We start from the raw sequence: 13,691 nt of genomic DNA, 5'->3' as shown, positions 1-13,691 counted from the left end.
ACTGAGAAATCTGTGGTTCAGTATAGTTGATGATGTCTTCAAAAGCAGATGATTTTTTTTAAAGGATAGGTAAGAAGGAATATGTCAGCCTTGGGGAAAGCAAGATTGGTTTACAAGAACAGAAAATGTGGGATTATATTGTGAGTGACTAATTTGCAGGTAATTCAGTATACACGACACTACAGTACACTTACGGTACACAACAGTATAGCATTTGAGGCAATATTCTTCTGCTTTATCTCTCGATTTCGTCTGGCCTGCGAAATGTAAACATCCACGAGGAGGCAGCAGGGATACACAACCTTTAGTAACAGCTCTTGACTGCCGCCTAACAAAACTTACAGCGAAAGAGATGAGGATGAAAATAATTCTCCGCCCACACGCAAAGCTCTATAAACTGCATGGGGGCGGTAGAGAGCTGGAGTGCATCGTTGCGCGTGCGCAGAGCATAATTTCATTGGCCCAGATCTGTCAGGCGAGACCGCGGTTTGAGAAGCCCGAGTGCGCCTGCTCAAATTGCAGGGTAGCGCATGCGCGCTGGTAGGTCGTCTGGAAAGCGGAGCGCTTCGTGAGGGGCGTTTTTTACTTGCTCCCGGTCTGAGCGATGACCAGCGGGATGTCGAAGTGGGAGTCGGGTGCCCAGGTGAGGCAGGTACCGGTTTACCGGCTCCTGCGCGGGAAGGGGAGGAGACCTGAGACCGTTTCCTGATGGAGGAGTGTCCCATCAGTCGAGGTGGTATACTGTTGCAGATTATGGAGGCTCTGCTGTGAAAGCTCCTTTCGCCCTTCCTATCTTCCTTCCTTATCTCCAGTGACCCGTTTTGTCCTTGTTGCATGGATTTGTGGCCCTAAAACAGTTCACTTGCTGCTTTAAATCAGCTTTCAATCCAGAAAGGTTGACTTTCTAGTTTCATCGGGATAATTGGGGATTATGGGAAATGAAAGTACAGCAACTTCAAGATGGATGGACTTCAATTCCCAGAATTCCCCAGCCAGCAATTCTGGGAGATGAAGTCCACCCAAGTTGCTCAGGTTGAGAAATTATGCTTTCATTTCAGTATTTGCCTGCAGCACAGGATGCAAAATGAATGGGATTTACACAAACACAGACAACTGCTTTGTAGTTGCAAAAAGTGTGTGGACATTAATAAAGGCAGGTGTAGAAAAGAAATCAGGGTAATTGTAAACCTTTTGGGACAGTTTGTGTCCTTGCAAACAATTCAAAGACAGAAGAAAAGGGACATAAACTGGATAAAATGGAATAGAATAGAATAGAATAGAATAGAATAGAATAGAATAGAATCCTTTATTGGCCAAGTGTGATTGGACACACAAGGAATTTGCCTCTGTGCAAATGCTCTCAGTGTACATAAAAGAAAAAATAAAATATATTCATCAAGAATTATAAGATACAACACTTAGTGATAGTCATAGGTTACTATAAGCAGTCAAATCATACATACATAGGTTACTAATATGCAATAAAAACATACTAGGAAAACAAATAAAACAATATAAATTGTAAAGATACAAGCAGCACGGTAATAGTCGTAAGTGGGAAGATATAGGTAATAGGAAGGATGAGAATAATAATAGTAATACAATCTTACTAAGTAACTTGACAATGTTGTCAGAGTTAGTTGTTTGCTAATTCCACCCAGTCGTTTGCTAATTCTACCCAGGTTTTTGGGGGGAGAGGGAGAACCTAAAAGCCTTTTTTTTATACCATGATAGCAATATGTCAGCTGTCTTCACTCTGCAAGAGATTGATGCCAGCCTTTCAAGACAGCAGTCTGGCTTTAGAGCTTCAAGAAATCAACAGTTTGTCTGTGGAAGTCTGTCAGTTGGTTGTGTCGCTTTTTTTTCTGCTTTGCAGCTCACAAAAGTTTTTATTAAATTTTGGTTCCATTTTTTTTTACAATTGTTGAAACAACTGAAAAACTATTTTATTTGCCATGAATATGACATTCACTTTCAGCTCTTAGGTTGGCCCTTTAGGTTATAATAGTTCTTAAAATGGTTGGCAAGTTTTCTGTTAAGTTGCTTATTATCTGAATTTAATGCAGCACTCTGAGCCCCTTTTGAAATATAAAGTGACATTAATGGAAAGCAAAAATGATGTTGCTTAAAACTCTTTGCAGCAAAAGTGAAATTAAGGCATCCTAAATAGGTAGCAAGGTAGAATTTTTATCCTGCAATTTATTCAGCCAGTAGGATTTTTTTTTAAAAAAAATCAATTTTGAGTGTGGTCAAAAGTATAACCTTTTATGAAGATTAATATTTAATATCATTATTTGAAACTGTGGTGACAGTGCTTGGTTTTGGCATGCGTCTTCCTTTTTATTTCTTTTCTGTTAGCTGGTTCTCCCAGGATGTTAGTGCACACAGCATGATGCTAAATCACTGCACTTACTTTCCCTTAAAAACCAGAGAGTAAACATGAATGCATTAGTGTTTAAATTATTATAATAACCTGCGTCGGCCGTTAAGGACCTGCTGTTTTTTCCCTGTCAAAAATATCCAAACCCTTGTAGGGCAATTATCTAGCCCATAATAAATAGTGGAGTTCTATAATTTAGTCCACAATCAACAGAAAGAATAACTTGCCTAGCAGTTAGAAGAGCAGAAAGTGAGCAATCTAAAAAATTTTTTTACCAAGGAAAACTATTTATCAGTCAGTTGATTGCAGTTGCTTGTTAACTTTGGAAGTAGGAAGATCAATAAAATCAGTCTTGGTTAGTGCTTTATAGAATACCACAAGGAAATCTCAGAGTTGTATTATTTCGTTGTTAGTTGCGAAGTCGTGTCCAACCTATCGCAACCCCATGGACAACGTTCCTCCAGGCCTTCCTGTCCTCTATCATATTCTGGAGTCCATTTAAGCTCACATCTACTGCTTCAGAGACCCCATCCAGCCACCCCATTCTCTGTCATCCCCTTCTTCTACTCCATCAATCGTTCCCAGCATTGGGCTCTTCCCCAGTGAGTTCTTCCTTCTCATTAAGTGGCCAAAGTATTTGAGTTTCATCTTCAGGATCTGGACTTCTAAAAAGCAGTCAGGGTTGATCTCCTCTAGGACTGACCGGTTTGATCGCCTTGCACTCCAAGGGACTCGCAGGAATCTTCTCCAGCACCAGAGTTCAAAGGCTTCGATTCTTTGGCGCTCAGCCGTTCTTATGGTTCAACTTTCACAGCCATACATTGCAACTGGGAAAACCATAGCCTTGACTATACGCACTTGTGTTGGCAGGGTGATGTCTCTGCTTTTGAGTATGCTGTCTAGATTTGCCATAGCTTTCCTCCCCAGGAGCAAGCGTCTTTTAATTTCTTGGCTGCAGTCCCCATCTGTGGTGATCTTGGAGCATAGGTTATATAGTTAATAATTATATAAAAATTATATAAAAATAATAAATATATAAACAAGTTAGTTAATAATATTATTATAGTTAATAGTTGTATTCTAGATTGGGAAATTTAAAAAAGATCCTGGAAAAAAGGCAATGATGAACCATATCTACGTTACCCAAAATATTATATGGATATGCAGTAAGCAAAAGCTAAGCTCAATTCAAGGGAATTTTTTAAAAAAATGGCTGCTATTTCAGAACATCTGAAACTTACTTATAGCTAGCTACCTGAATCTTTTAACTGGAGATATAATGTAATGCAAATAGTCCTCGACTTGCAACAGTTCATTTAATGACTGTTCAAAGTTACAGCGGCACTGAAAAAATTGACTTAAGACCATTTTTCATTATGATCTTTGCAACATCCTCATGATCATGTGATCAAAATTCAGATGCTGATTCATTTTATGACCATTGCTGTGTCCCAAGGTCATGGGATCGCTTTTGGTGATGTTCTGACAAACAAAATCAATGGGGAAGCTCATTTACAACTGGGGTTACTAACTTATCAACTGCAGTGATTCGCTTAACAACTGAGGCAAGAAAGGTTGCAAAATGGGGCAAAGCTCGCTTAACAAATGTCTCACTTGACAGAAATGTTGGGCTCAGTTGTGTTGTAAGTCAAGGACTACTCGTAATGTAAATTGGGGTCTCACATGGGCAAAGAATGCATTACGAATGAAGGCAACATATTCATGTCCCTGGATAATATTGCAGGATCCAATCTCAATCGATCACCAGAACCAGAGTTTTAATCTTCCAAGGTTTTGGATTTTTGCTGAAGCCCATCCTCAGGGAACGAGAATGCATGAGGATCTCTCTGCAGAATGTGCATTCTTTCATCAAGTTATTCCCTCTCTACAGCTGGTCCAACGTTTTTGGAAACAAAAGTTGAGAGGACTGACTTGTTTTTTAGCTGATTTTTGTCTACCTTAAGGTTCAGTATTTTCGTTTGTCAAAATTCTTTCTGTGAAATTGAAAGCGGAAAGCTGCAATAAAAATAATTACATCACTGCTCTAAAATACAAAGGGTTTTCATTACTGATTCTCCCATAGAGAAGCGAGCAGCAAGAGCTGGAACTTAATTATTTGATATTTGCTTTTTAAAAAGTCATTACTAAAAGAAATTAAACTTCAGAAGAAATAAACCCAGCGACAAGATTATGGGACAAAAATATTACATAGATGTGTAACAAGCTGTCACATGGTGCCATTGGGAACATGTCCATTTCTGTCTTTTTGAATCTCAGGAGTTTTGAAATACTAAAAGCATTCCCATTAAATTGAGAGACTTGTCCACCTAACACAAAAATCTATATTGCATTAGGCTCTCTTGAGTGTGTTTTCCAGGAATTTCTTGTTAAACACTATGAACTTTGCAGTCCAAAATAAATGGGCCATTCTGTCTACAAAGCCATGGTGTTAGAAAAATGGGCACATAAAGAACATTTGACCTTCGGCTGCATATGTGACTGTGCTTCTTGCCAAATGCCTAAATATTGCCTTCATTTGGATCTTTTGAGTATCTTGCAGACCTGCAGCTTCCAGAAAGAGTTGGAAGATTGCTTATCATACACAGCAAGCTACCATTTGAACTTGGGATTGCAATAATTTGTGTCTGATGGCTAATGGAAGATGGTGCAATTTCATCTTAAAATACCCCATCATTAGACAGCCGATTTGATTAGCATCACCTCAAAAAGGCTACAAGTTTTCAAGTATTTGAGTTCTCCAGGACTTTATTCTCAAAGAGAAAGTTACAAACAAAAAGCAAGATATGTCCAGGAAAAAGAAAATAGGCTATGAATTCTGCTATTCAAATTCAATACTATCTGCATCTTTCACCTTAATATGTATCTGAAGACCCTGAAAGACCACTAGATTAGAAGCAGTCTGAAAATCCTGAAATGCTTTTCTTTTGTTTGGCTCTGATAAAAGTGAACAAATTATACTGAAATTCAGATAAATTGGAAGGAAGTTTCAGTGGTACCTTGGTACTCAACTGCTTTGAAACTCATCAAATTTGATATTCAATGCATTTTGATGTGAACATTTTGTCCCAGGACTCATCATTTGTTTCGTACTCAGCACATAGGCTAGAACTTGTCAGTGTTGGCTACCACTGTGACTCATTACGTTACTCTTTATGGGAAAAATGTGTTTGGTACCCATCATTTTGATACTCATCGCATCTCCCAGAACCAGTTAATGATGACTACCAAGGTACCGCTGTATTTTAAATGCCAGCATGCCTAGGAAAAGGTAACTCACATGGGAAATGCCCCTGGCCTTAGAACAATTCGTAGTTTACAAGTGCAGCTGGTGGTTCCCCTATTGCAGAAGTTTTGTTTATTCTGCAGTTTGTGCTCTTTTCTGGTCCAAAAGAAACCAACAGCCGTGCATGGCTATAGTTTGTGGAGTTAGTCACCTTGATGGGGAGATAATGTGATTTCCCTTGAAAATTAGTGGGAAACTGAATGTTGCAATCAACCTCAAGATTAAGAAGAAAAGAACATATACATTGTTAGCTGGATGTCTTTATTGCTCCGGAATTTCTGGAGAATAACATAGTGTGATGGTTGTATCCCCAGGGACTGGGAGCAGACAATAATGCTTCCAGATTTAAGAGGGAATAGAGAGATAACCCTACTAACTACAGTAGTCCTCAACTTACAACAGTTCATTTAGTGATTGAAGTTACAACGGCATTAAAAAAAATTGACATGACCATTTTTCACACTTACACCTGTTGCAGGATCCCCTGATCAAAATTCAGGTGCCGGGCATCTCATAAAATATGACGATTGTAGTGTCCTGGGGTCATGTAATCATTTGTGACTTCCGATAAGCAAAGTCAGTGCGGAAATCAGATTCACTTAACAGCCATGTTACTGATTTAACAACAACAGTGATTCATTTATGATCTGAGATAAAACGGGACAAAATTCACTTAACAACTGTCTCACATAGCAACAGAAATTTTTGGGTCAACTGTGGTTGTAAGTCGAGGAACTACCTATACAGGCCATAGGCTTAACATAATCAGCAAACTTTATCCTAAACACCCCCAAGATAAACTTAAGGATTGGTTGCATCAGGGAAATTTGGTAGCAGAACAGCAGGCCAGTTTTAAAGAAGGTAAAGAAGGCACCATTGATCAACGTTTGCCACATAGTTGGTTGAATATTTTCTAACTAAGTTACAAAATATTCAACCAACCACGTGGCATTACTATATATGTTACTATTATAGCTCTTAAGGCAGCTTCTGAGTGTGTAACCAGGACCAAATTATGGGAGAGCCTGGAAGCCACATTCTTACCAACCTTATGGCATTTGAGTTCATTTCATAGTCCTTTTGCCTAAATAACCAGAGCGCTAATGTACCTTTGAAAACATTCCCCAATTTAGAAACTGTTTTATCTTCCAAGATTAGGAAAATACTAGAGTTTTATCATCAGGAAAGTGGATTAAAGGAGAAATGTTGATGGCCTTTCTTTATAGCCCAGGTACTTCCTGGAAAACCTAATTCCACAATTAACATCTCAAAATAGAGAAAATTATTTTGTGTCTGGCTTAAGATTGCTGTTATTCTGTGACTTTCTGTGTACTTAAACTCACCTCAGTACAATATAATGCTAGTGTTGAACCCATTAATTTTTTTTATTGTTAGGTTGTACTTTGCAGTATTGTAGTAAGTCTTGTAATTGCTTTGGGCAATTTTAGTAAAATGAAGAAATAAGCTAAACTTTATATAACTTGTTACGGATCACTGATTATAGGTAGTCCTCAACTTACAACCGTTCAGTTGGCTGTCGTTTTAAGTCACAGTAGACCACTGAAAATGATATTTATAATCCAATTCTGAGGCTCTGGTGGCCTCTGCTCAATTCTACATTTTGGCACTTGGCATCCAGTCTGCATTTATGCCATTTGCAGCATTTGACCATAATTTAAGAAGTGTTTGCCCCAAACCAGCATTTAGTTACGGTTTTTTGCAGAAATGCCCATAGTGAACAAGGGGTTTGCTTAACAACCACCACCAAAAACAGGCAAAAAAATCAGTCAGTCCCCTGGGTCAGCCATGTCATTATGAATATAATGGACAGAGGCCTATTACAGTCATAAGTCAAGGACCACACAAACATTTGTCACAGCAAACATCATTTTCTGGGAACAGGTATTTCTTTGATTGTTGAAACATGTCCAGAATTTTAAAATTAATTATATACATATACAACGTAAACACTTAAGCTACTGTGAAATCATTGAATTCATATTATCTCTCTTTATAAGTCTACAAATTTAGTGCACTGACATATTTATGGTATCTAACGACTTGCCTTTTTTCCCCCCAAAGCTGATTGCTCGTCTTGAAGGTCGAAGTTCTCTGAAAACTCTTGAACCGTGCCTGTTTGCTGAGGAAGGATATCCCATTTATGGTTTGGAAATATATATACATATATATATATTTCTGGCAAATATGCTACTTTGCATATTCAACCAGTGCATATTATTTTAAATACAGGTAGTCCTCAACTTACCACCACAACTGAGTCCAAAATTTCTGTTGTTAAGCAAGTTTTACTATCTCTCTAGTCCCAGTTGTTAAGTGAATCACTGGACTTGTTAAGTTAGTAACACAGTTGTTGTTAAATGAATTTGGCTTCCCCCTTGTCAGAGGGTCGCAAAAGCGGGTTCGGGGACACTGCAATGGTCATAAATATGAGTCAGTTGAATTTTAATCACGTGATCGTTGGGAGTGTGAAAATCGGTCATCAGTCACTTTTTTATGTTCCATTGTAACTTCAAACAGTCACTGTTGTAAGTTAAGGGCTGCCTGTACTACGAATCTCTCCTCTTCCCAAAAACACAACCTCTAACTCTAAAAATTTACACATTTTGGAAATTTGAAGAAACTTTCTGTGGCTATAGAGTGACCATTAATCTGTTTTATTGTATTCTGTTATGTCAGCTGGTAGTTTCCAGTAAGTTTTAAAGTGTTCAATGTTATCTGTCTGTTTTTAATAAAAACACTGGAGATTAGATAACGATTTGGGAAGCTCTTTGCTCTAGAAAATACAAATGTTTGCTCCTCCATTTTTTTCCCCCTGGGGTTTTATCTCCTTGCTTATAGTGCTAATTACTCCAGATTAATTCCTGTAAAACCAGGAAATGTAAACTAATTATACTGGATTGGAGTTGTCCAATAATCAGAAGATTCCACATGTTTTTCCTTTGGATTATATGTGAAGTGTGAGGATTCAAAGGGGGGAAAAATATTTGGAAGGTACTGTACATGACCACATTTCTCTTCACCGCTTCACAGGAGACGTTGTCGAATTCCACGGTGCGGAAGGCACTGGGAAAACGGAAATGCTCTATCATCTCATTGCTCGCTGCATTCTTCCAAAATCAAGAGGTGGTTTGGAAGTCAGCGTTGTTTTTATTGATACGGACTTCCACTTCGATATGCTGCGTTTAGTGACTCTCCTGGAGTACAGATTGTCGTCTCAAGGCACCGAAGCCACCATGAAGTGCTACCTAGAGAGGTTTTTCCTTATGAATTGCCACAGCAGCTCTCAGCTGCTGCTCAGTCTTTACTCTCTGGAAAGCATGTTTTTGTCCCACCCTTCCCTTTCCCTCTTGATTGTAGACAGTATGTCGGCTTTTTATTGGATAGACCGGGCCAACGGAGGAGAAAACCTGAGTCTGCAGGAAGCAAACCTAAAAAAATGTGTGCAAGTCCTCCAGAAGCTTGTAAAGGATCATCACTTAGTATTGTTTGCCACCACTCAGTCGCTTATGCAGAAATCATCGAACTTTGTGGAAAGCTCAGAAAAAACGGAGTGTGATGCGGGTTCAGATTACCGCCCTTTTCTTTGTAAAGCGTGGCGACAGCTCGTCACCCACCGGGTTTTCTTCTCCAGGCATCCTCATCCAGATGACACCCAAGGATTTTTAATGACCACATGTCACATTCAGAACGACTGCGTGGTAAAACGTTTGTTCTGCATTACGGAACAAGGGATCCAGTTTTAAAAGCCCAGGTTAATTTTAAAGGCAGGCATGCGTTCTTTCTTTTAAAACAGTTTTTATATTTTTTGTACTAACGTTATCTCAAATTTAACGTTAGAAAGCATGCTTCAGGTGTATGTGGGCAAATTGATGATGCTTATAAAAAATGTTAAGTTCTGGAGTCTAATAAAAGTGGTTAGTTCTTATTTTCAAGCACAGAAACACAAACTTGAACTGGGCTGAGCGCTGAGGTTCAGCTTGATTTTTTTTTTCCTCTTAGAAAAGATATATTCGTTAACTGCATGCCCAGCACGCAACTGAATTTAATAGGAAGAATACTATTTTTTTTTAATAATCCACTGAATAGTTTGTTTTTATCTGTTTTGTCCTGATTTCCTGGAAATTTTTCTCACTTGTTTCAGTGGTCTTCATTCCATCCAGGGTTGTGGGGTGTCCACCAGGGAAATAGCTTTGGGGAACTCTCATTGGCCCTTTATTCAGATTGTAGCTTGAAATATGGAAAGCCATGGATGCAGTGGCAGAACAAACAAGTGAAGTTCTTAAAGAGAGCTTGGTGTGTCTGAAACCCCAGCACTTTTATTCAGCGTGTCATATGTCAAAAGTTTGATAAAACAAGATTTGTTTGAATAAAAAAAATGCTCTGCAGCTCAGAGTAGTAGCAAAACCAATATTGCGTCTGTACAGTGCGTGTTAATTTTATTGCCCTTTGATTATTTCAGTGCTTTGCAAAATACATTTTATTATTGACAAGTTATATATGCAAGGCTAAAAAGATATGCTTACATTATAGATGAAATCCATATATTTCGCGACTTTCCATTAATGTAGAATTGTCACGCTTCCCACTTTTGAATAGAGTCCCTTCTATCTGTCATGCTACAATCTTCACAACAATCCTGAAAAATGATCCACATTGCAGATGGAGAAACAATTTGCCAACCTGCCTGAACAGGAAATTATAGTATTACTGACATGTCTGAATGCATACTTTGTATGTTTTCTTCTCCTGGGGATCCTTTATACATATACATGAATCTGTACAGATAGATAGATCTGTGGTGGGTACAGATAGATGGTTCCTAGGAACCATTTACTAGTAGTACTCAATTTACGGCCACAACCAGGACTGGAATTTCCATCATTGCAGTCAAAGGTTGAGTAGGAATCATTTCTCCAGCAATCATTAAGCAAATCATAGGGTCATGAAGCAAACCCAGCTTCAACAATGGGCATTTTTTACCAGACATCTGCAAAAAAAGGTTACAAACTAATCAGATGACTGCAGGTTTCTGCAACCAGTTGTAAATGCAAGCAGGTTTCAGGTGACTGAATTGTGATCACATGCAAGTGTGAATACAGGTTGCAAGTCACTTTTTCCAAGATTATCATAACTTTGAACCATTGTTCAACAAATGGTTGTGAGTCGAGGACCACCTGTAGATACATTTTCTCCATGACGGTGTATCCCTAGCCTATTCTTTCAGGTCTCCCAACAGCAGGGCACTCATAGCCATCCTAAAGGAACCCTTCCCCCTTGCTTCCTGGCTGTCCTCTTTCACCATTTCCAGGATTGGATCTTTGCATAATTGTGTGGAGTAAGATACATTGTGCCTTGAGTGAGAACTCTGGGTTGATATCTTTGACCAAGGCTCTTCAAACTTGGCAAGTTTAAGACTTGTGGACTTCAACTCCCAGAATTCCTAAGCTAACATGACTGGAGGAGGAATTCTGGGAATTGAAGTCCACAAGTCTTAAACCTGTTTTTGACGATACATTATTTTGTTGGCTACCAAGGTTATTCTTAGTCTTCTCTAACACAACAGTTCGAAATCCTATCATGCTTCTTCGAAGTCCAACTTCCGAAGAAGACCATCCCAGGGAATACATGGACTGCTCTGATCTTTTTAATTGCAAAGATCAGAGCATTCAAATGCACCAGGGCATTTGAATATCTTTGCCAAGGACTTCATGGCTGCTTTATCCAATGCTAGCTTGCAGCTACTTCTTGACTGATGCTTTATTATTGAGAGTTGACAAGGCAAAGCTACTCATCACTTCTTCATTGTCCATTCTAGAGCTGATGGTTCTACTTGAGGTCATTAGTTTGGTCTTCTTTGTGTTGAATTGTGGTCTCATTTTTTTCACTGTACTTAACATTAATGTATTAATGTAATGCTCTGTCTTACATATTGGCAAAAAAAATCAGAAAATAAAATACAAGCTGAATAGTCAAGATCTTGTTGATGACCCAAGCTCTGTAAAGGACCTTGGAATACTCACCTCTAATGATCTAAGTGCTAGAGCACACTGCAACTACATAGCCAAAAAGGCACTAAGAGTTGTTAACCTAATCCTACGTAGCTTTTTCTCTGGTAATATCACACTACTAACCAGAGCATACAAAACATTTGCTAGACCAATACTCGAATACAGTTCATCAGTCTGGAACCCACATTACGTATCTGATATTAGCACAATTGAGAAAGTCCAGAAATATTTCACAAGAAGAGTTCTCCACTCCTCTACTCGTTGTAGAATACCTTATGCCACCAGACTTGAAATTCTAGAACTAGAAAACCTTGAATTACGCCGTCTTCGGTCTGATTTAAGCATGGTATATAAAATCATAGATTGCAATGTCCTACCTGTCAATGAATACTTCAGCTTCAACCATAACAACACAAGAGCACACAATAGATACAAACTCAAAGTTAACCGCACCAAACTTGATTGCAGGAAATACGACTTCAGCAATAGAGTGGTCAATGTCTGGAATACTCTACCCGACTCTGTAGTTTCTTCCCCAAACCCCAAAAACTTTAACCTTAGACTGTCTACTATTGACCTCACCCCTTTCCTAAGAGGTCTGTAGGGGGCGTGCATAAAGCGCACCAACGTGCCTACCGTCCCTGTCCTATTGTTTCTCTTATTCTTCTTTTATTTTTCTTATATGTACCCATTTCATGTATTCACAACTATGTATACACTTATACTTATTATCTTGTAAACAATTGGCAAATCAAATAAATAAATAAATAAATAAAAGTATTTATAGATGGCAGGAAGCCATAGGAACAGTGGTGGTATTTGACCGGTTCTGGAGAGCCAGTAGGAGCAGCGGAGACCAAACTGGTTCTCTCAGCTGCTCTTAATGGCTCTGCTGTTGGGTTCACCCACCTGCCCAGGCTTCCATAGTCACCTTTATCCCCTGAATTTGAAGCACAGCTGCTTTGCCGCATGGCAGCTGCTGAAGCGACTGGGATCTTGCAGGCTTGCAGTAAGCGAAGTAGAATGCCTCTGCACTTGCACAAACGCCTTGGCGCCTGCGCAAAGTACGTGTTTGGCAAAGTTGTGCATGCGCACAAAGCACGCCCACCAAACCGGTGGCAACAATATTTAAATCCCACCATTGCATAGGAGGGAAGGTTCATCAGCCTTTTGACATTTTGAAAGTCTGATATGAGAAAGGGGTCAATCAGAAAAAGTCTGCAGTGAGTGTTTCCATTTGCAAAACGTCAGAACGGTGCTGTCCAAAGCTTTCCAAGACACTCATCATTCACTCCCGGAATACTTCCCCCACACCACCCCCAATTCCAAGGGTGTGTTTGCAAACAACGGCTGTGCAACGTTTGTATTTACTAAGGAAGCCTGAGCAGCCTTTGTGGCATCCTAGACTTGACAGGAATAAATCCGAAAAGGGCACCGGATAGTCTTCATAGATACAGGATGGGTGGGTAGTTAGGTAGATGGGAGGGAGGAGTTGAGCATAGTCGTTTCTTACGGGTGATTTGTGTGCTAGTTAGAATGGGGACTATTTTCTGAAAGGGTTTTAAATGAGCACTGGTAAAACAAACTACTGATGCGGAAGCCCATTTATAACCCAAAACAAACTTGCCCCCTCATTCTTTTGTCATCTTTCTTGTTTTACGTCATCATTACTGAGCGCTCCAGTAAATTCATCGGCCAAGTATGAAAATAAATGCACAAAGGCAACTCCCGCTATTCGTTCCTTCATTTCATTCTTTTCTTTGAAATGCTTTTTTAAAAAGCTCTGCAGCCCCTTTTACACGTCAAGGTTTCTGCCTGGGCTTGTATGAGATGCGTGGGGCTGCATTTTCTGTTGTTTTTACATCTAGTAAATTACCTGTTACCTTGAATTTAAATTATCCATTCAACAGAACTGATAGACAGGGCTATTGCAAAGTGGATGGGAGGTGGAACGTCACTATTTCAGATTTAGTTATAG

The 13,691-nt window shown here is 39.2% G+C and overlaps 1 protein-coding gene across 2 annotated transcripts; it reads left to right on the top strand.

Annotated features, from left to right (window-relative positions):
• The first annotated feature begins 525 nt into the window (after nt 1-525).
• Nucleotides 526-10,110, top strand: XRCC2 (X-ray repair cross complementing 2). Of its 2 annotated transcripts, none has more exons than XM_026678964.2 (3): nt 526-643; nt 7,767-7,848; nt 8,736-10,110. In XM_026678964.2, exons 1-3 carry the CDS (start codon nt 605-607, stop codon nt 9,446-9,448), a joined length of 834 nt encoding a protein of 277 aa, XP_026534749.1. In that variant the 5' UTR covers nt 526-604; the 3' UTR covers nt 9,449-10,110. The 2 variants fall into 2 exon arrangements, with proteins under 2 accessions (XP_026534749.1, XP_087803828.1); XM_087947702.1 differs by having other exon boundaries at nt 560-643; nt 4,172-7,848.
• The last annotated feature ends 3,581 nt before the right edge of the window (nt 10,111-13,691 follow it).

This window comes from Notechis scutatus, chromosome Z (assembly GCF_049901735.1).
Source record: "Notechis scutatus isolate UNSWTSFEM ecotype Mainland chromosome Z, rNotScu1.2, whole genome shotgun sequence".
Taxonomy (NCBI): Eukaryota; Metazoa; Chordata; class Lepidosauria; order Squamata; family Elapidae; genus Notechis; species Notechis scutatus.
Note: the sequence above shows the minus strand (reverse complement) of the source record. Positions and strands in the feature narration are given on the sequence as shown.